Source organism: Mycteria americana, chromosome 8, assembly GCF_035582795.1.
Source record: "Mycteria americana isolate JAX WOST 10 ecotype Jacksonville Zoo and Gardens chromosome 8, USCA_MyAme_1.0, whole genome shotgun sequence".
In the NCBI taxonomy this organism is placed as follows: domain Eukaryota; kingdom Metazoa; phylum Chordata; class Aves; order Ciconiiformes; family Ciconiidae; genus Mycteria; species Mycteria americana.
In genome coordinates, this window is record NC_134372.1 from 26,767,360 (window position 1) to 26,790,194 (window position 22,835).

At 50.3% G+C, this 22,835-nt stretch overlaps 1 protein-coding gene across 1 annotated transcript in view; it reads left to right on the forward strand.

Moving 5' to 3' along the window:
* CPNE2 (copine 2) overlaps window positions 1-22,835 on the forward strand; it is a 57,855-nt gene that overhangs the window by 22,704 nt on the left and 12,316 nt on the right. The window contains exons 3-12 of the mRNA XM_075510302.1: window positions 892-1,071; window positions 4,756-4,830; window positions 8,193-8,264; window positions 12,445-12,528; window positions 15,412-15,501; window positions 15,747-15,845; window positions 17,946-18,032; window positions 18,794-18,853; window positions 21,304-21,437; window positions 22,273-22,327. Of these exons, the coding sequence (XP_075366417.1) occupies window positions 892-1,071; window positions 4,756-4,830; window positions 8,193-8,264; window positions 12,445-12,528; window positions 15,412-15,501; window positions 15,747-15,845; window positions 17,946-18,032; window positions 18,794-18,853; window positions 21,304-21,437; window positions 22,273-22,327 (936 nt within the window). The remainder of the gene's footprint in view (window positions 1-891; window positions 1,072-4,755; window positions 4,831-8,192; window positions 8,265-12,444; window positions 12,529-15,411; window positions 15,502-15,746; window positions 15,846-17,945; window positions 18,033-18,793; window positions 18,854-21,303; window positions 21,438-22,272; window positions 22,328-22,835) is intronic.

Genomic DNA, 22,835 nt, shown 5'->3' on the forward strand with positions numbered 1-22,835 from the left:
CTGCCTGTCAAGTTTCCTCTGCTCTTATCGCTGCTCTTGGCTGCAGGATGCTGCAGACCACCATGATGCTTCCCCTCCAGCAGTGCATTCCCCACGCTCCTTCCAGTCTCCATCATCCTCTGTGCACTTGCCCTTCCAAGCCATCAGAGACATCATTTCTTCCAGCCTGCTCACAATAGCTCAGGATGACAAAGTCTGTTGAAGTCTTGTCTTCCGGGTCCTTCCAGCCTCTTGTTTCTCCTAATGTTTGATGAAATCTATGAAAAATGGCCTGCGGTGATTTTTTTCCCCCTTTCTTTCCATGGAAGGCCAAGAAAGAAGAAACCACATGAATGTTTTGGTTTGAGGTCTAGAGGGAAATGCTAGAGGGTTGCTGTTCTGGCTCGTGACACTTTTTCTTTTTGCTTGTCCTTGCTGTTAGCTGCATAGCCTGAAAGAAAGAGGTTTGGCATTACAGCTGCGAGTGTCTGGTTGAGGAGCGGAGGTATGTGAGAGAGCATCAGCTCCTGGAAGAACAGGGGTTAGAAGCCAGCAAAGACTCTGGCTTCAATGAGCCTTGAGTCCACACCAAGCCTTGGCTGGGTGGGCACTCCTGTCCTGGCTGTTGGCTGGGGTGTGCTTGTACAGCCCCATGCACCTTGTCCTCAGGGATGCAGCGCTCTGCATGAAGTGCTGTTACTCATTTAGATGGATCCCACCTTGCGTACACAGGGTATTATGGCCTGCATTTAGGGATAGCCTGGTGCTCTCCCTAATGGTCACTGCAGGTGACCTCTCTGATGGTCACTGCAAGGTGTCTGGGTGGCTCTGGCTGAAGTCAGAGAAGAGACATGGCAGTGACAAAGACACAAGATGCACATACCTAAATGCCTCTTTTTTTTTATTTTGCAGCTCGACAGGACAGAGACAGCCGTGAACAACCTCAACCCAGCTTTTGCCAAGAAGTTCATCGTTGACTACCACTTTGAAGAAGTGCAGAAGCTCAAGTTTGCCCTGTTTGACCAGGACAAGTCGAGCACGCAGCTGTATGAGCATGACTTCCTGGGTGAATTCTCCTGCACACTGGGCATGGTGAGTCTCTGAGGTCCCTGCAGCTCCTCCAGCAAAGGGACCCAAATCACATCAGCCACAGGGACATTGTGGGATTAGAGCTGCTACCCTTATCTACTGTAAAGTTTGCTGGGTCCTTCCTGGCAAAACTAATTTAATTTGCTTGTCACACTTCAACTGTTGAGGTTGAACTGTGCCACGTTAGGGCTGTTGGCTACTTGCCCAAGACTAAGCTAGTCATGGTGTGGGCTTCTGCTGGTGCCTGCAGAGAGACATCAACTGGAAACTTTTGGAGGTACCTGTATCTCACCATAGGTTATAGTAAGAGCCCTGATGACCAGCTTGGATTTGGATTTGGGAAACTTCCAGATGTTTAAAGTTAGGATGCATTGCAGTCTACCTTTCTCTCTCACTTTTTTTGGTTTTGGGTTTTTTTTTTCCCCAAAGCTTTATCCATTGCCGTTGTGTAGCAAATCATCTCTCCTACTTTAACATGTTGGTGCAGGAATGAGTCTTCTGCTCCTCCTGTAGAAAAGCTTTTGGGACCCAATGCAATTTATAAGCCTTTGGAAGGTCTTTGCATTCGTGAGCCCAGACCCTGTTAGAAGTTGGGAGCTACATTCTCCAAATGTCTTTGTCCTCTGAGCTTGCTCTGACTCAGAGGCAAGGAATGAGGGGGATTTTTTCCATTCTTTTGTAGCATCTGGCTACTCGGGGCTGCTGTGGTACTTGGCACAAGCGCAGTGGCTGGGAGAAACTGTCTCTGTTGTGCTTGATGCTGGGAACCAGGAGGAAGGAGACACTGTAATAGGTGGGTCGGCATGGACAGCCAGCCCAAGGTGTTCAGGGAGGCTCATGAGTGTGATTGCTTTATTACACAGACTGGAGTATGGCACTGCAGATGGGAAGGGGGGCCAAGTGACCTTAACATTGCCAACTCAAGAGCTTGAAGTGTTAGAAGAGCACTGACATTTACAGAGTTTGACGTTTAACACCTGGGTTTTGGAAGTGCTCTGTGAAGACCTAATTCTGCTCCTGCAGAAGTTAAGAGACAGTGCAGGCAACAGCCCAGGCTGGTGTTCAGTGATTTAGACCAAACCCATCCTTTACTGTTAGTTCCGTTGCTGAAACATAGCCACCTCTGGTGTGGGGCAGTTCAGCAATGCTCCTTGTGAAGGTCATGGTCTTGGTGGAAGCTGCAAGAACAGAATTTATGGATGGAAGGAAACAGAGCTGAAACCTTGCTGTTCCTAAACGTGGTTCTGCAGAAGCCCAGGGCTCTGCAGGCTCATGCCAGAGAGGAATGATATCTGTATGTGCTGGGGAGAAAGGTGGACCTTCCTGCTTGTTGGTTCTCCCAGAAGAGCACAACCCTTTCTGGTGCTTTGAAAGGTGATTTGAAAGGTAGACAGGCCATCCTGGGGCTGTGGTAATGGTGGGGACTGGGCAGCTATTGGCAGGTCTCACATCAAAGGTGCTCATTCAGAACAGTTGATGGTTTAGCCATGGTGGCTCACAGGCATGGCATAACTGTCTACTGTGTCTTTAGGCACAGCTGGTGGGCTTAGTCCACCAGAAAAAAGAGAGCTCTGAGCTTCTATAATCTCATGCAAGTATGTACACTCTGCAAAAGAAAACTTGGCTTATGTGTGTGCCCAGTGTTTGATGAGTTTTTGCAGCACTTCCCATGTGAGCTTCTTGGTGACCTTTAGTCCACAACAAGACACCAGCTTGGAATGGAGGGATCTTCTAATTTTCCTTTTTTCCCTGAAATGCTCTGTTAGTCTCCTCTCCCTGCGGCCAGCACGCGCTTGCAGCACAGCCTGGTCATGGGGCAAAGGTGGACTGGAGGGACAGCATGTGTGCAAGGGTGCCTGGTGAGGAGAGGGGTAAGAAGGGCAGACAGGGGCTTGTGGGTTCAGCCACCCTGCTGTGAGTTTTCTGATGTCTAGATTTTGTCTGGTGAGATGTTTCCATAAGCCTGCCCAGTTTTGAGGCACGAGCAGCTCTTATAAGGGAAGGAGAGCATCTGTGAGTAGCAACAACTGCACAGCTAGTATCTGACTTTCCAGTTCTGAGTTTGCATCAGAGGCCTGTCAGATTAGCCAGATTATTTTATTGCAGCTAATTAGGTCTGTGGTAAGATTTAAAAGGATGGCTGGATCACTCATGGGCCTGTAATGACCTCTGCAGCCAAATGAAATGTAACAGGGATCAAATTGCAGGCTGGAGGGTGTCCATGGTTTCTGCTAGCAAGGGCTGCAAGGAGATTTTGTCTCCTTGTGCATGGCATGGCACAAACATCTAGCTATGCTGGCTGGTGATTCCTATGCATTTATGCACCAGGACATGGCTGGCTAGCCACAATGTGAAAGGGTTTTGCCTTGAAATTGCAAGAATCTTAGGATCACAGAATGGTTTGGGTTGGAAGGGACCTTTAAAGGTCATCTAGTCCAACCCCCCTGCAATGAGCAGGGACATCTTCAACTAGATCAGGTTGCTCAGAGCCCCATCCAACCTGGCCTTGAATGTTTCCAGGGATGGGGCATCTACCACCTCTCAGCAACCTGTGCCAGTGTTCACCACCCTCATCATAAAAAATTTCTTCCTTATATCTAGTCTGAATCTGCCCTCTTTTAGTTTAAAACCATTACCCCTTGTCCTATTGCAACAGGCTCTATTAAAAAGTCTGTCCCCATCTTTCTTTATAAGCCCCCTTTAAGTATTGAAAGGCCGCAATAAGGTCTCCCCAGAGGGAGAAGAACATTTCTGGGGAGCAATGGGAGGAATCCAAGCATGGCTGGGTCACTTGGATGGCAGGAGCAACAAGTTAAGCCATTTCATTACATGGGGGTTTTTCATTATTATTATTATTATTATTATTTTCTGACTGCATGACATAGGACCAAAGGTGGAGGCAGAAGGATGGATGGGACCGCACTTTTTAAACTGCAACCCCTAGATCTCGAAGGGGTCCCCACTAGGTATGGGAGCAGAGCACAGCTACTTCCAGTAGGCTGCTGGAGCCCCATGTGGGGGTCTGTGCCTCATGCGGAAAACTTAAGGGATCCCCAGATCTGAAGGCAACCAAAAGTCAGTGAGCTAGGAAAAAATCTCAAGGGGTTTAATTCAGCTTCCAGATCGTCCTGTCTGGCCTCTTACAAGCCAGAAGTGAAGGGGGGGACATGCCTTTGGGGGCTGCTGACCTCTGTGCTTTGCTTGGCAGCAGCTGTGCAGGGGGTCCAGAATGATGCTGGGGGAAGACCATCCAGCTTGTAATCAGGATTTGTCCATGGAAACGTGGCCTGAAAGCAAGTTGCTGGCAGGGGTCATGTTAGAAGTATTTAAAATGGGGTTTGAAAGGTTGAGTTGTGATTTTGCTGGGAACAAATCATGGTCCTTCAGCTGTGTGAGGTCCCACTGACCTGGCTCCACACAAAAAGCTGGTCCCTGGGTTCAACAGGAGATAATGCTTCAGCCTCTTGTGCTGTTGCTGCTCTGCACTGTTCAGCTGCTGCCCTGCACCCCACGGACTTGGGTGATGGTGATATTCACAGTATCACAGTCACCCCTGAGTATGATGTCTTTCTTCTACTGTTGTGAATGCTTAATCTGAATTAGCTAACATGAGCAATGATCAGTTGCTTATGAGTCTGCTTTTAATCACTTGTACAATCATGACTTTATTTTCTTTGGCTTCTCTAGATCGTCTCCAGCAAGAAAATAACAAGGACTCTCCTTTTGGGGAATGGCAAGCCAGCTGGGAAAGGGATGATAACGGTACGGTTACTCCTTTATGTTACCTGCTGAGTGTGTAAAGGTGGATAATAACCTGGGGGTGATGCAGGACACTCACCTGGGGTCCAGGAGACTGGGGCTTATCTCATGAACATTTTTCCCTTTGCCTCCCATTTTCCTGCCCACTTTGGTCTGTTTGGAGGATGATTTATTTGAGGCAGGGACCATCTTGCCTGGTACCCAGCACTGTGAGTCTTCCACCTCTGCTTTGGTCTCTGAAATAAGAAAAACCTCAATCTGGAGAAGTACAAAGTAAATCTATGCTGCTGTTTTTTGTTATCTGGTACAACATGCCTGCAGTTGTACCTTACCTGCAGTCTTACCTTCCTGAAGCAGCGGGAGGTAAGAGGGCTGATTCCTTTGCTGGCGATGGGTGGTTTTGTTTTGTAGGAAGAGGATGGGAACCGTGTCATAGCAACAACTCTCATAGCAACAGCTGCTGCTCCCGATGCAGACCCCTTCGGGCACTGGCCTTCCTGCTGCAGATCTCTTTAGTGATGTGTTTTTTTAAAAAGAAAAGACTAAATGTAGGTGCATTTACCTCCTGCCACATCTCCCATCCTTTTTAGATCTCTTCTGTGTTATGGGTTTTGTGAGACGTGCAGCTGGGCAGCAAAGGCGTGGAAGAAAAGTCCAGCAAGGAGTTAAACTTCCGTCAGGTTTAAAAGTACTGGAAGGGTTTAAAAGCCCAGGACCTGGCTGCTGCAAGGGCATCTCCATTGCTGTTTGCTCTAGAGGCTGGGAAGACGCTGCCAGCTTTTCTCTCTTAATTGCTGCAGTTAGTCTTTAAACGCAAGAGGAAAAGCCACAGTGAAGTTCACAAGCAGTGCCTGATGCCATGTACCGTCTCTGAGGAGCGGGCTTGCAACACCCCATCTGACGCTGGAGTGGGAAGAGCTGGACCAAATGAAAAGTTTCCAGTGAAGTTCAAAGGTTATGCACTTTAAAAAAAGGAAGGTCCTGATCTGTCACTAACATGTCATTAAAAATCAAAGGGTCTGAGACATCTGCTTCATTTTGTACCATTGATGCAATTTTCTGATCTTTTTTTTTTTTTTTCCCTGGCTTGGTGATGACAACAGGGTCATGTGTGGTGGGCACCTTTCCTCACTGCTTGGTACAGTGCTGGAGCATGGGCTATGGACACCAACCAAGGAGCAGGCTTCTGCTTTGGACTCACTCATATAAAACAGAGTTTGGAGCCAAACCTTGCCTTCCTCACCGCCATCCCCTTCAATTTTGCCCAAGTATTGTTTTTCTTAACTGAGATGCCAGAGGAGTGACTGCAACAGAAGAACCTTGGCTGGATGGACAGGATCGCATGGGGATCCCTAGGTTTGAAGAGATGGGGAAAATCCCAAAGCGAGCCACTGTGTTTGTAGAAATCAATCCTGAGATCTTGCCACATGCCTCTGCCAGGCACAGTGGTGGGGATGTTGTTATTGTCCATGCTGGCCAAGAGAAGATGCCACCAGCAGCCTGCGGCAGTGTGGCACAAGGACCTACCTGGCTTGTCTGCATGGTCTGGCTTTTACATAGCCTCCAGTGAGTCCTAAAATGCTGGACACCAACTGGGCATGCTTTTGTGGAGATCAGCAAAGAGCAAATTTCATCCACTTCCCTACAGCTGCTCTTCCTCATGCTGGTTTTGGTGGCCATGCACGCCCACCGAGGACTGGGTGGGAGAGAAAACCGATGATGTGGCTTTCTAATAGGGAACTTCTGACTTCATGGCTATACGGGGCAGAGGGGAAAATTCGGTTTTGCATGCAGTGAACACATCTTCTGTGGACCAAAGAGTGGTGTCCTCCATAGAAAGGCTGGGAGGTTGTTGGGGAGCTGCAGCTCATCCCCTCGCCCAACTGCCCAGGCGGATTCAAAAGCTGCATCTCTGCCTCCTCGTCTCTGCAAACTCCCTGCTCTCCTAAGTGCCAATAACCCTCTGAGTGCTTGTTCTGCAGAAAATTGTTCCCTTGATTTCTGCAAGTTTTTCTGAAAGCCTTGCTGTAATTATGCTCTGTATCTCCAGTGAAGGACAGCCTCTTTGTGAGAGCCAGTAAACGGCCGTGCTTGGGAGCACCATGCATGAGGAAAATGTCCGCACCATGCTCCTGGCCGTGCCTGTGCCGGCTCCTGCCTGAGGAGGATGCTGTGGCCAAGGATGCCGAGGGACGGCTCAGCCCACCCCAGGGAGCAGAGGAGGGAGACGTGGGGAGCAGATGCTTGGGCAGGACACAGCCTTGAGGAAAAAAATACAAGTGATTCAGAAAACGGCTGTTAACAGAAGTGAATAAAAGTGGTTCTTTGTTATAAACATTCCCTTTCTTAAAATACCAAGAGACTCATTAGACCACGTTCCAGACAAAACCGGCCCACTGGTGGTTGGCAGCCGAAGCCCTTCTGTAGTGTATGTGAATAAAGTCTCTTAAACTGAAGTAATCTGGGCTGCACTCCTGCCTGCTGTAGCTCCTCAGGAGCAACAATGGAGTTTTCATCCTTGGGGCCGTCTTGTCGGGTGATCGTGCAGAGATGTGGCTTAAGTCCTTGGTGCTGCCAGCATCTCCCCCAAGGGACAGGGCAGCTGCTTTTTGCCATGCCCAGCCTGGGACATGGAGGACAAGGTGGCACATCTTGCTGGCAAGGGTTTATATGGCTCCTGCTTCCTCTTGGCTTGGTTCTTGGGGGCTTCACCAGGTCCTGGCATGTGAAAAGCCACCTGAGACCAGCTCAGGTGTGACACCCAAGACAGGGGATGAGTTTGTTCCCAGAAGCTTCATTTTAGATCTGATGGCACGGGGGAAGGAGGCTGCTCAGGGTGTCCATTGAATGGTTGTCCATTCAAGAGGCTTAATTGTACCTGTCGACTCCCATACCTGCAAATGAACATGTTTCACGTGGACCCAGCCCCAACGATGAGGCTGTGGAGGTCGGTGGATGCCACGGGTGCTCCAGATGCAGCAACCAGCATCATAGCTGGTAGCCTGCTAAAAAAAATGTATCCTGTTCTGTTTTAAAGCCGGTGTGTCACTGCCTCGGCGCAGGGTAAATGGCAATGCCCATCCAGGGGAAGTTTGGGCTATTTCTCCATCCTTCTCCATTCGAGGGAGAAGCTGGGAAGGTGGCTTTGGTCACAAATTGATCTGCAAAGGTAAAATCAGTTTAACTCCTCGATAGTGAAATACTGTGTGCATTAGATCATCCAGTCTCTTAGCTGGGAAATGGGTTTTGCAGAAGTTGTGCAGGTATCTTCAGAGTGTGTATCCTCAGGGTCTCGATTCTCCTCTGGCTTAGTGTTCACTTTCTTTTCATGCTGAAAATGAATGCAGCCTTCCTTTGTCTTTCAGATAGCTGCCCAAGAGCTCTCAGATAACAGGGTGATTACTCTGAGCATGGCTGGCAGAAAACTGGATAAAAAGGTGAGTGGGGTTGTGTCTGGGGGATGCAATGTTAAACTTCTGTCCTTCGTAGGCTAAGGGATCTAAAGAAATCTCTCATTTTGGGTATAGCAGTGACAGAAAATAGTCCTACTGGAGAAAGCATTAGGGTGAGACTGGAGGGGTTCAAGTCCTGGAGGTGCCACTGGCTGCTGGGTACACCTGTGCCTCAGTTTCCCTGTTGTCATGGTATTGCTTTCTTCATCACACACGTTGAGATGGAAAGATTATGTGTGGCACAGGATCTGTGTACTAGCATGTCTTAAAGACAGCAGATTTACTATTTCAATGGTTGTTGTTTGGAAATGTCTCCTGACGGAGCTGGCAGTTTTGATGCCGCTTGAACCCATATCTCAGAAGTGCTGAGAGCTCCTAGCTTGTCACCTTCAGCCCCTCTGGAAATGGAGGGGCCCCATCTGCTTGTATATCAAACAGTAGGGCCCATCTTTTCCGAGGAAGAAGTGTTGACCTCATGGAGGCAGGTAACGCATGAGTTTTGCTTTGGATATGATACGTAGGAAACCATGAGCCTTTCTGAACAAAGCCATCTGACCTTATTTATCAGGCAACCAGAGCTATTCCTCTATTCCTCTTAAACCAGTGCTGTTGCTAAGCGATCGATGGGAATATTATTTTTTTGTTCTTCCTAGCCTCTCCAGAGCTTGTGTTATTGGCAGGATGGCCCTCAGTTTTCAAACCAGGGTAAAGCAAGCATCCAGGCAGAAGGGTATTTGCTGGGGCAGAAGATGTGGTTTGTTAAGTCCCATTGTCCAAACCGGATGGATGCCTGATTTATCCAAGTGTTTTTCCCACATCTTGGGAACAGCTGTTTTCTCACCCTCCTGCTTACCCTGCCTAGTGCAAGGAGCCAAATGACCCTATTAAGAAATCCCCAAATAACTCCATTTCATAAATGGGCTGGAAGATGTCCTTGAGCTGGTGGCTTCCTCTGACATATGGCCGAGGGTTAGGCCCATGCATGTCAATGAAGACATCCCTAATGCAACAGTTTTCTTCCAGCGCCCCTGCTCCCTTGTAAAGCAAGGGATGGGATTTCACAGCAGGCTTGGTGCCCTTCCTTCGTGCTTCAGGGTTCCTTTGCAGCTGTGGCCGTTGTGAAGAGCAGGGCCAAGGACCTGAGTCCTCCCTGCAGCGCTGGTACCTCAGGCATACGTCCACTTGTTGTATCAGCAACTTCATTGGTGGCATCACTTGCTCCACATGCAGGAGCTGCCTTTCTAATCTGGTTTGCAACCAAGTTCTCCTATCAGGTTATGCAAAGGTGACATCTTTTGATATTCTTCAACTAGGACATGATGCCTGTGGGTCTTGCTGCCCTTCAGACCCACAGTCAAGGTATGGAAATTCAGCATCTACCTGATTACACTGGGATAAGGACTGTGAATAATCCTATTCTTTCTGGGTCTCCCTCCAGTTTATCAATAGGTGTCAGCAGAAAGCTCCTTCCTCAGTGACTGCCTGCTGTCACCAGGAGCTAACAAGGTTTCTTTGCTGATTCCCATAACACAGTGCAGCGTTGCAGTGCCCAAAGCCCTGCTCATGGGCAAAGGATGTTCATGTCACTTCACACAAATTAAAATGGTCTCTGAACAAGGAAATTGGACAAAACACAATATTTTTGGGTCGTTATTGGTCATAGGTGAAATGCAATTGTGGGAGCTGGGTAAAACTCATTTAAGCTCAGGAAAGACAGTGGAGAAGTAGCTAAGTAAAAAAAACACGGGGGTAAGGCTGCAGCCTGGGGGGTAACACGCTCCTGCACCATGCAGCATGTAGCTTGAGAGCAAGGCCGGAGGCTTGGATGTCATGTGAAGGGATCAGATCTCACAAGATTTTGTGATGTGGCCATGGGATCATCTTGCTGTACACACCGAGCCAAAGCTGCGACCATCCCTTACCAGCAGCTGTGTCACAAACCCAGCCTGGAGCCATGCTCGGCCCCAGGCAGCTCCTTCTGCTATGACCACCCTGAGGCTGGGACCTCTCTCGGGCTGCAGGCAGGTCCGCCTCCCCATCACACGTCCATGGTTTCTCTACCCGTGGCTCACTACCTTGCTTTAAATGCTGAAGCTGCACAGCGGGAGCATGTCAGCAGCAGAACCAGCCTGAGGCTCTTGTACCTTATGTCAGATCAGCTCTTTGGAGAGTTGTTTTAAGAAAAAATGTCTTGCAGAAGAGGAGGTATTTTCACATGGGACCAGCCCTGGTGAATTCAGCCCCAGAACTGTGTGTGCCACTGCAGCTGCGGGGACAGCAGGAAGGCAGTGATGCTTTGGGATGGCTGGGGGAGAGCAAGCGCTGCAAGCCAGGATTGGTGCTGGAAGCTGTGGTTTGGGGAGCTGCATCTGGTGGAAGTGCCACCTCCATCCTCCTTGTCCATGGTGTGCAAGGACCAGTTTGGATGATTTAGATTCTTGGACCAGTTTGCAGATTGATCTGGTCTGCTGAGCTCATTTGGTTGCTCAGTTTCCATCTCCTGCCAGGCTTGCAGGGTGAGATGTTTGTGGTTTTGATGTTTTTAAAATAGCAGCCCACAATCCTGTGGCTTGGAGGCATCTCCCACCCTGCTTTGAATGGAGCAAGGCTGACTGGACTTGCAAACTGGGCTGCTCTGTGTAGGATGGCAGCAGGCATCCTTCAAAGCTCCCTGCTGTCATCTGAGCTGGTGCCTCCACCAACCCATGCTGGGTTGGCACTGATGAAACCGCATTGGATTGCAGGTTAAGCCAGCGTAGGCAGGGTCAAGTACTCACTGCTGGTTCTTTAATCCATCAGTGAAGCTTGAAAGTGCGAAGTCCAGGCTGTGGGTGAGCAGGATCAGAGCTGTGCTGTAACCATAACCCTGCAGAAAGAATGGCTTGGTTTTCTCTCCTACAAACCTTTCTCCTAGAAAAATAGCCTCATCTCACCAGACAGCATCCCTGCGAGCCTTTATGGTCTGCTCTTCTGGCAGAAGAATTTTGACTGAAGCAGGTTATAGTTTCTCCAAGCCAAAACACTTTGCAGTGATTTACTTTTCTGGCTAGCTTTGGAAACAGGATTTGGATAGAAACATTAATGGGTTTTCTGCTGGGGCGTCACTAGAGCCTCTGTCTGTCCCAGCCACCACTTCCCAGGCTGGCTGTGGACAGGGGCTCCTGGGGCGTCCATGCTTCCTCCTCCTCCACAAGCAGCCCCCTGCATCCCCACCACATCACTTGGAATCCCAAAAAGCTTCTGTTCAAACCTGTAAGAAGTTCCTCCAGCTCTTCACAGGATGCAGGTAGTCACCTCCCTCTGGGAGAAAAACCCAGCTGAAATGGCTTGAGTTGATGGTAAATAATTTGGAATATTTTGGGCTTGGTTTCTTGTTAGCCACTTCTTAGTTTTTCTGAATGGGAATGAAGTTCTGCTTAGAAATGCTGGAGTTTCCCTGGGTTGGTGCCACCAGTGCCGCCCTCCTCTACGGGCTGCAGGTGCCCCGAAGTAGCCCCTGTGCCGATACCCAGCAGGAACGTGTGTGTATGTGTACATATTTCTCATAAACCAGCAGCCCTTTATTGGGGGAATATCTGAGGAGATGCTGGCAGGAAGGCAGTACACACTGACTCAGGGCTGCGTATCTCGGAGAGTGTTACATGATCTCTGTCAACACCAGGGCAGCTTGCTCCTTAAAGATTTCCTCTCCTCATGCTTTACTGCTGTGTGTAGGAGGGTGGGGGTTTTTTTTTTCCTTTTTCCCCCAAGACTCTTGTGCACTTCGTAATTCTGTTTTTCCTTTGAACCTTTGGATGTTTTTCCAAGCCCAAACACAGCTGCCTCGCAGCTGGGGCTGTTTTTGGTGGCATCTGCATCCAGAGAGCTTGCTGGGTGGCAGGCACCTGCCAGCAAATCCCATGGGCGCGTGCTGGGGTGCTGACTCGCCCACTGCATCAGTGCCGAAACGCGGTGTGAACGTCAACAGGATTCGTGTGACCAGGACACGGAGGGGTGGCAGAGCACTACCCATGGGTGCTGCCTGTTTACCAGTGTGCTTGAGCCAGTCTCATGAGGACATAAGGGTGTCTGCAGGGTTAGCACTGTCGGGGAAAGGAGGTCTCTCTTGGACCGGCTGTTGCTGTGTGCAGAGCACCATGTAACCTGTCCTGTTCTTCTCCCCCAGGACCTGTTTGGAAAGTCAGACCCCTTCTTGGAGTTTTATAAACCAGGTGATGATGGGAAATGGATGCTGGTCCACAGAACAGAGGTGAGCGTAACTCTAACCCAAGCTGCTGAGATGCCACCATCCTTACATCAGCTCCTCTTGCCCTTTATGGCATTATCTCATCAATCACCCATAAAGTGGGGTGGGATCCAGGGATTTCAAAACCTCACAGCTGTCTTCACCATGTCCAGCTGAGGCTGCCGGACTCCAGCAGATGAAGATATACTGAGGCCAGTGAGGTCTTGAGATCTTTTCTGTACTGCTCACTGCTGTATCTACCAAGCAGAGAGGGAGATGGTCTTTTAACCTGTGTTAACCTCCTGGATCAGCCTGGGCATGGGCTGTGCCCTGGACCACTTGCCCTCCATAGGCAGGAGCAGCGGGATGAGCTGTGACCTGGGGAGGTGGTGGAGAGAGGTGGTGGGAGGTAGCCCAGGGAACGGTAGTGAGGAAAGGTTAAAATGAGCTTTTGCCAGATCCTCAGCTAATGTGGGAGGATGTTCAGGCATCTCCAGCTTCAGTGCATGAGCACTCGGGCTCGTGTCTAATGGAGCCTCCCCTGGCCAGGGAGGCAGAGACCTGTACTGAGGTCCCAGTGGGTATGGTCATGGGCAGCTGACCCCTCCCTCCCTGTCCCTCATTTATACCTGCTGCAATATTTTGATCTGAGCTCCCTTCTGGTTATGTTCTCAAGCTGCTAAAGCCAGTGATATTATGGATAAGAGGCACAGCACGGGCAAGGAGAAGCAGTCTGGCTTCTGCTTTAGTACCAGGCTAATAAGTAGTTTTCAATGGCTTTTTTTCCCCCTCCTCAAAGCTTGTGTCAAGGCTTTTTTTTTTTGCATGTAGCTCTTGGCAGCTGGCAGAAAGAGGAGGGGGTGATCATTGCAGGAGGGGCCTCACAGCAACTCCCATGTCAGAGGAAGAGGGTCCTATCACACCCCACCTCACCCGCCTCTTTTTCCTGTCCCCATCTCCCACCCCTCTTTTTCCTGTCCCCATCTCACATCTCTCCTTTTCTTGTCCCCTCAAGGCTTGGTTAAGGAGCCTGTTGTCCCACCGCAGCAAACTGCTGTTACAAAACACAGTGTAAACTCATGTGGAAGGAGAGGGTGGTATTTATTTAAAAAGTCTCTCCATACGTTGTTTTTTACCACTGCTGTGCAAAGTCCATGAGGGTTTCCTTCACTCGCACACCCACGTGCACATGAGCACCAGGAAGTGTGTACCACCGTGAGTCCTGTGGTACCCATACGGACTGTCCTTTTAACCCTAGCTCTGCTGTTTTTTTTCAGTGCTTTCCCACACACGTTTCCATGCATATTTAATTCATACCAACCTTAATATTTCTCTTGTATTTCTGCGGGAGCAGGCTGGGCAGCCTTGTTTGGTTGTTTCCTCCTGGTTTAGTGTGGGTAGCTGGGCTTTGACTCACCGAGACACATTTCTCAGACATGGGGATTTGACTGACCTCAAGCCCTTCCTCCTGGAAGAGGTGTAGGAATTGGGAATGCGGCTGTGCACCACTCATCTCTGGGATCTCTATAAGCAGGTCATGTTTATGGGGAGCAGATGTATATACTGATTTTTCCTCTGGGTTGCTGCCCAGTTCTTCCACTGTCCTGTCTCACTGGACAAGGGTCTAGCCAGGTTTTCTTTCAAGTAATGGGTGCTCCAACAGCCGCCTCCTTACTAGCCCCGAATGTATCCTGCTGCCCTCGAAGGAATCCCGTACCAGGTGGTCATCTTTGAGTTTTGAGGCTGGATACAAATAAATAAGGTTCCCCATTCTTGCAGCTTTCAGTGTGGGAATATAACCAGCTCTCAGTCTGATGCTGGCATTTCTCATGCCACCACAGAGGTGTCTGGCAGGGAAGGATTAGTGCGCTCCTTACAGCCTGTTATTTAAGCACAAGTGTGGACACCCAGCTGGGCACTGTGCAATGGAGACGCCGGATCCTTCCCCACCCACCTTGGGGACCCAGCAGCTGGCAGTGTGCGGGCACCATCTTGGGGTGCGTGGGCTCCCCCTGTTCTTCCCAGCCTCCTGGAGGAGGTGTTTACAAATTCTCGACAAATGCTCGCAGTGTCAGGGTTTCCCCCATCTCGCATAAGAGCCTGTCTGTAAAACAAGATGCCCGTTTCAGGTCCTGCACAGCTGTTTGCCTGCAGCAGCAGCCATGGACCTCTTCCTCACTGGGCTGTGCTGTTGCTGCTTTGGCTACAAAGGTCCAAGGTCCTCCACACCAGATATCCCCGTGTTTACCCTGCACAGAGAAGGGTTAATCTGCTGCCCGTTTCTGACTTTCCTAATATTCACATGAATCGCTTTTTGAGCACAACACCTTTGTGAAAGAGGGTCTTCACCTGCCCTGCAGGCATCTCCAATGTACACAGCATGTGCCTGGAGCCTGCTAGTGTTTGCTTAGGTTTCCACCAAGCGATTGCATCCTCTCAGGAAATGTCAAAAAGCATCAATTAATATTTCTCCAGCTTGGACAGCAGATGTTATGCAGATGAGTTGAGAGAGCTGGACGTGCCCAGGGCTGTTTGGCTTTCCTGGCTGGTTGCGGCATCCCACTGCTCCAACCCCAGATGGATGTAGGCTGCACTGGGGTGCTGGGTGGTAGTAAGCAATCAGTAGGGTGCAGGTTTGTTTAATTACCCCTGGAGGTGGTTATATCACCCAACGATGCAAATGAATCTGTTGTAATTCACTCATGCTACAGCCTGAGAAGGGGGAGCTGCTGTGTCTAAGCTAAGGAGGGAGAAGAGGGCGGAGATGGGGCTTTCTGCAGCTTGCCTGGCCTGCCCCACCGAAAACCTGGTCCAGGGTCGCTCTTGCAGACGTGGCCCCCGCTTTGTGCCAATCTCCCGCTGCAGACATGCCCCTTGTAATGGCATCCCTCCATTCCCACCCCGCAGGTGATCAAGTACACGCTGGACCCTGTCTGGAAGCCATTCACTGTGCCTTTGGTGTCACTGTGTGATGGAGATGTAGAGAAGCTGATAAAGGTAACGGGGGACCCTTCAGCTTATATTGTGATGGTCGGCCTCTGGGATCAATTGTTAAACATCTAAAACCCTATGGCTCGTTTATCAAAAAAACCCAAACAAACTAAAACAGAACCACCAAAAAAAAAAAAAAAAAACAAAAAACCCCCCACCTTGTTTGCGGTCTCCAACAGGAGAGGTTGGGAACTTCAGCAGGTCTCCTTGCAGGAGACAGTTGAGGCTGGTTTGTGCTTCTTCCACCCTAGGTTATGTGTTATGACTACGACAGTGATGGGGGACATGACTTCATCGGGGAGTTTCAGACCTCGGTAGCCAGGATGTGCGAAGCCCAAGATGCCTTTCCGGTAAGTGCTGACACGTTTTCAGGGAAGAACGAGGAAGGAGCTCCTTGGGGCTGGCAGTGGGTTTTGGTACTTGCACTGAGACCCTCAACCTGTGCCAAGAAGAAGCCAAGTCCAACCCCCTTTCTCCTCCCACCCACACTGTGAGTTACCCAGGCCATGGTTGTAGCTAAAGCATCTGAGCTAGAGAGAGGGCTAAGGCAGCCTTGGCTGAAAATAGGGCTCTGCTGAGATGTCTGAAGCAGCACACATTATTTGAGGGGTGCCCTGTGGTTTGGGGGGCTAGAAGGGGAGGTGTCACATGCTGCTGGGGCTGCGTCTGCTGCAGGGACAGCCTGGTCCCCAAGAGTGCCAGCTCCTGTGCAACTCCATACCAGTTTTGTGGCCAAAGGTGTCCCCGTCTTCCCCGCTAAGTGCTGGCCAAAAGCCTTGGCAGATGCCACCTGACTGAAGGCATGTCGTGAAAACTCCTGGATAAGCAGTGCTTTTCACTGCCATCATTGCTAGGATTACAAAACCGAGAGGAGGTCTTGGTCAAGACGTGGGGATGTGTAAAATACCATGCGTAGTATAATGAGATAAGTTTCCTGGCTGGGGAAACCAAGGCACAAAGGCATGAAGTGTCCTGTCTAGGACTGCGCAAGCTGATGGTGCCAGAGGTAGGCGTTGAGCCTGTCTTCCCACTGGATTTGCAACCTACCAGCCTAGCAATAAAATCTTCTTTTCTCTCCATGTGACCCTGAGAGATGCTGGTTGGAAGGGAGTAAAACTCACCTTGCTGCATGCCTGTGCTGCTGTGCCCCCATGCATAACGTGGATCCAGCTGGGGATGGGCTCTCTCTGCCTCTTCCCCTTGCATGGCTTGTCGCGAAAGGTCAGGTGCCCCCGTTCCCCAGTAAAGCTGTTCCCCAGCTGACGCCACTCTCCAAGTGGAGCTGCCAGGGGCTCCAGGCAGAGGAAGATGGCCTCCAAAAGCAAGCAGCCACTGCTGCGTATTGCCCTTCAGCATCCTTCCTCCCTGCGGTGGCTCCTCGTGACCTGTCTAATCCTTTCATATGGCCACGCTGATGAGGGTAAATACAGAAGCACGGACAGAGATGCTCTTGCTGTAGACCAGGCACTGTGTGCTGGCACGCTTGCAGGCGGGAGCAGCACCGATCAGCCACAGCCTGGCCAAGATGGGGGAAGGGCTCATTGCCATGTCCAGGGCCATCACCGGGCAGGTCTGAGCAGGTCTGTGGCCATCATCAGGCTGGTCTGAGCAGGGCCAGGGCCATCACTGGGCTCGTCTGAGCATGTCCAGGACCACCACCGGATGGTCTGAGGAGATCCGGGGGCATCACCAGACTGGTCTGAGCAGGATGCTGGGGGAGGGGGCACAGACCAGCCACCACCGTCCCATGTGGGACCCATGTGGGAGCTACCTGCTAGCGGGTCTGGGCTGGACCATCTGCCTAGGTTTATTCAGAGTTAGGGGATTTTGTCAATAGACCTGTATTTTGATTTTGTTCAGTCTGTGAAATGCAACGTTCACATTCAGGAAACTTAAGGATTTTAGTATTTAAATGTTCCCATTTTTGCAGCTGGAAGAATGGACACGACTTTCTCTCCCTGCTCCCCCTGCCCAGGCCTGCCCTCTCTCCCAACCAACCCGCATGTAAACTTTATTCTTGGACAAGTGTTTTTATTCAGTTTTAGATTTTAAAAAAATGAAATATTGCAGCAATTTTCTGAATATTCAAAAGTAATTTTGTTTTCCCAGGACTTGTGAGAAAAGGTGGTGGCCTGCCCTAATTGTTCATACGTTTGACCCGTCCCATCCCGTAGACCCCTGTAGCCTCATTGGGGTGTCTTGGCTGCCATGCGCCAGGTCCTGGGTAGGTTGAAAGCCCCTGGGAAGGAAGAGGAGCCCCTTCCCAAGCAGGTCCTGTGCCTCCATTTTGATCATTAAATATCAGTAGCTCACTCTGATTCATTTATGTCTCTTCAGCACTTTGAAATGCGTGGAGGGAGGGTGTCCGCAGGATGTGGCCGCTGGTGGCATCTGCAGCCACCCGGCACAGCCCAGCTCTCACACCAGTGTCTGTCTCTCGTGTGTTACAGCTCGAGCTAGAGTGCATTAACCCCAAAAAGCAAAAGAAGAAAAAGAATTACAAGAACTCTGGGATAATAATTGTCAAGTCCTGCAAAGTGAGTACAACACCAGGATGTTTCCTTGTGCTCCTCACCGAGCTGTCTTCCCGAGCTCTCCCCAACCCTTCTGCCTCCAGCGCCTTTGCGTTTCCAAGCGCAGGACCTGCGGACCATGAATAAAAGTATGATCTTCTCTCTGCTTGGGTTTCTCTCCACTTGGAGCATCTGATGTACTGAGTTACTGGTGCCACCCCGCACCCAGGTGGCTGCAGACCCAAGAGGAGATGTTCAACATGGGCAGAATCTGCACGAAGCCCATGCTGCAGGCGCCTACCAACTGCTTGGTGTCTCTTTGGGGGCAAGGGTTGGGTGCAGGTGGGAGAGGTCCTTCTTCTGAGCTGAGGTGTTGGTGAAGTCTTCCCTTTGTATGGCAGCAGTACAGCGGGGAAAGTGCCGACACAGCTTTTCCCACACCAGATCTGCAAGTGGTGTGAGATTGTTTTAGCCATGGGGAGAGGATCTTCCATTCAGTTCACCATGATGGACGCTTGCAGTTCTCAAGGATCCCTGTCCAGGCCTCCCACCCCAGCTTTTGACCGACACATGGCCCTTCTTGGCCCCACATGCCTTGTGAAGTGCCAAAACACTGCCATGGGAGGCCCAGGTGGTTCTTCCCATCTGCTTTGCTACGTGGCTGAAGGTCCCCAAAGGCCCAAGCTCGCAGTGGCCACAGGCTTGGGCACTTTCCATGGTTTTTTTTTTTTTTTTGTTCTGCAATGAAGATTGCTGAAACACTTTTTTTTTTGTTTTTCTTTCAGATAACCAGAGATTTTTCCTTCCTGGACTATATCCTGGGAGGCTGCCAGCTGATGTTTACCGTAAGGACTTTTGATAATAACATGTATGTAATGGTCAAAACTGGGGAGGGAGGTTCTGTGTGAGATTTGGCACCAGCTTGGGTGGCTTTTCATGGCAATGAGGAGCTGCCCTGTTTTGCTGTTAAACCATGTGGTTTTGGGGCTTTGGGGTCATTACTGACATGCTCAGGTGTGTCCAACAGCACGGGGGGAGCTGGCTAGACTTTGGCTGAAGGCCAGACTCCCACAAAGACCTTCTGACCCTTCACAAAACATTACCAACTTCTCTCCCCATCGCAGGGTTTAACCACGATGGGGTTAAACCCCCAAACCACGGATGGGGTTAAACCGTTTTTATGGAAGCACTCCTTATTTTGAAACCAACTGAGAGGCTCTGAGCTGTTAATGAGATGGTTTTCTTTATTTTTACTGGCATTTCCACCTTCTTTCAAGCTGGACCACGGCTTGTCAAGAGTAACTAAACAAGGACATTACAACCCTGAGTGAAACCGCCACAATGCAAAAGTGAGGGTTTTAATTTCTGCAAACTTTTCTGGTGCAGTAATCGGAGAGCTGCAGGGACTCACAGTATTTCAGTTTGTATTTTGTTGTTTCATCTAAAACCATGATGGGGGAAGAGGAGTAGGAGGAGGAAGAGTTGCCATAGGAACAAGAGCGATTGGGAGAGCTTTTTGTGTGCCAATCTGCCGCTGTGTGCTAAGGTCTTGGTGCTGGAGAGCGAATAGAGGAGAAAATCATTAAATTTATTGGTAGCATGGAGCTCTTGTGTGAATTAGGCTTGAATGCAGAAATCTTCCTCCTCATCTAAATATCTACTGGTTGTTGGAGGGTTTCTCCCCCTCCCGAGACATCTTTGGTCTAAAACCCTGGGTGGGTTTGTGATGGGTGCAACGCTCCACAGAAACACCTGAGCCCAGAGGAAGATGCTGCCGCACGCATCCCTGCGATTTGGAAAAGCCTCTGGTGTCCTCCCCGCCGAGGGAGATGGTGGGGAGAGAAGGGCTGAAGCCACAGAGGAGAGAGGCATTGTGCCTGGCCACTTGCCTTGTGCTAGAGGCAGACTAGCTGCATCCCTCCGAAATTTGTTGCCCAAGTGCTGCTCTTGGTGACGTTGCTTGCACGCATCTGTCTGACTCCACTGAGCCCCCTCCCTGTGCCTCAGTTTCCGTCTTGCTCTCTGACCATGCCCATGGTGGCTCAGCAGGAGCTGGGCGCATGGGTGTGGGTGTTACAGCAGTGAACCGCAGGTTGGTAAGGCTGTAAAGTGTCTTGACGAAGAAGTTGGGTTTTCATAGAACCATAGAATGGTCTGGGTTGGAAAGGACCTTTGAAGATCATCAGTCCAACCCCCCTGCTGAGAGCAGGGACATCTTTCACTAGATCAGGTTGCTCAAAGCCCCATCCAACCTGACCTTGAACACTTCCAGTGATGGGGCATCCACTTCTCTGGGCAACCTCTTCCAGTGTCCCACCACCCTCATTGTACAACATTTCTCCCTTATCTTCAATCTAAACCTACCTTCTTCCAGTTTAAAACCATGTCCCCTTGTCCTGTCAAGCCTGTTTTACCAGCCACCCTGGCACAGGGTGGTGGCACATCCTGGGCTGTGATGTCTTCTTGCCCCAGCCAGGCCAAGGTTCCCTCTCAGCCAAATTAGAGTTCATCCTCTCCTGTTACAGATATGGAGCAAAATCCCTTGTGAATCCCCTGAGCTCAATTTAGCTGGCAGAGTTATTTTGGGGTTTGCCTTTTTGGTAAGCAAACAAGGGAAGCGCAGTCACACTGCCTGCTTGCCTCTTCTCAACTCTTCCTTCCCAGTCATTTCAAATCGGGTGGCTCAGCGTCTCGCCTCTTCTGACCAGATTTAACTGGGTCTGAGATAGGCGTTTCTACAAATGTCTTTAAATAGAAAGCCTAACTGAGGAGGGAGAAAAATTAGTGCCTTGCTGACAAAGGCCCCTGAGAGCTCAGCCTATATTGGTCCCTGGGGAAGCCCAGTGAAGAGCGGCTGCAAGGAAAGCTCCGCTCAGGGTTGTGACTCTTTGGTCAAAGACCTTGAGATCCAAATGCCCAGGCAGCCCTGGCTGCTTTGGTGTCCATGGGGCTACTCAGTTCCTGAGCTTAACACCCGGGAGATGGGCAGTGAGAGTCCTGAACTGGAGATGGTGGTGGCTTGCTCCAGCAGCAGAGGGTGCTTTGGGACATCTTATGTGATGCTTGCTGGTGAAAAATGCAGGTGTAAGACTGAATGGCTTTGCCTAACCTAGTATTTAATCAGTTTTTTGGGGGGAAGATGAAGAGCTGGATTTTGTAAACTTTTTCAAAAGTTTGAGGTTTGGGTCTTGATGGGACTGTGTGTGCACCTCAAAGGCAATGGAGGCTCAGTGGCCAGGTCTGTAGTAGTGTCTGCTAATGGAAGATGGTTCTGTGCTTTTCTCTTGCCCCCCAGGTTGGGATTGACTTCACCGCCTCCAACGGGAACCCGCGAGACCCCTCCTCTTTGCACTATATCAACCCCATGGGGACAAACGAGTATTTGTCGGCTATCTGGGCTGTCGGCCAGATCATCCAGGACTATGACTCGTAAGCACCATGCCCTTCTGCCTCCACCCCTGTTTTGCAGATGTCTCCCTGGCTTCCTGAGGGGCTGCTGGGATGCGTATGCCTTGATTTCCCACCTGCAAAGCCAGGGCTAAAGAATACCTTGCTTTTGAAAAGCTCCTTGGGAGAGAATTGCCATATACACTGGGATGCAGGAGGAGGAGAGGGTAAGGACAGGGTTTCTCTTCTCCCCCCCATCACTGCTGTTCAGAGGAAGGGTACGTTAGCAGAGGCAGAGCATCCTTTACTGGGGGCAGCTGGAGAGCAGCTACTTGGTGCTTTCTTGGCGCAGAGGCAGATGCCCTCAGCTTGCTGGTATTTGCCATTGGCAGCTGCAGCGCCAGACTGCCTTGTTCCCCAGCCACCCTGAGATGTGCAACACAGAAAAATATCATCTTAGACATCAATAGAGAAAACAAATCAGAAATTTGTTGGTCTCGCCATGCTGGCTTTTATGATGAAAATGGATAGTTAATTTTTTTTAAATCTCCAGGGTTACACGTCTGCAAGAGACTCACGTGTTTGGGCCAGAGGATGCTCCTGATCCCTGTGGGTGACAAAGCAAAGCTGGACTCTTTTCTCTCTAAAGATCGAAAGCCAAAGGGGAACATCTACTCTGTCTCTGTTCAGCTCTCATGATTTTTAAAGGCACTGTTTTGTTTTGGGAGAAGGGAAGGCTGGCACCTTTTTTAGCTGGCGCTTTAGCTGTAGTTGGGCATTGGGCAGCTGGTAGCACAGGGAGGCCGTAGCAAGAGCCATCCAAGCCTGCTTCATGTGTGTGTAAATACACCCATATGTTTTTCTTCTTCTCTTTTAGAGACAAGATGTTTCCTGCTTTGGGATTTGGCGCCCAGCTCCCGCCAGACTGGAAGGTGAAGTGTTGTGGCCATCTGCGTGTTTGAGATGCGTTTGTCCTGATATTGCATAGGCAGGAGCAGAGCTGACGGGGCTTCCCGGCTGGCTCAGTCAGGGAAAAGCTGTCGGGCAGAGAGGTAATGGGCAGACATGGGATTTCAGCTGGCAGAGAGTAAGATCTGGCAGTGTGGGTGGGCGGCGAGGTGAGGATGGGGCACAGGCAGCCCATTCCTCCCTTCTAAGCTGGCATGAAAGCAGCAGCTCCCTGGCATTAATAGGCAGAGCCAGGCATTGATTCATTTTCCTGGCAGGAGGCAGGAACAATTCTGGGCAAGGGAAAGGGCCCCTGGATGAGTGTGTCAGATGGTGGCAAAATCTGGAAGGGGGCTGGCGAGCTGGGTAGCCTCGACGTGGTGTTGCATGGGCAGAGCCTGCAAGGACTGGAGCAGAGGGGATTTCCCAAAAGCTGCCTTGATCTTTTGTTGGGATTAGGTGCTGAAGGGGTTAAAGGCACCCTGGTCCTGC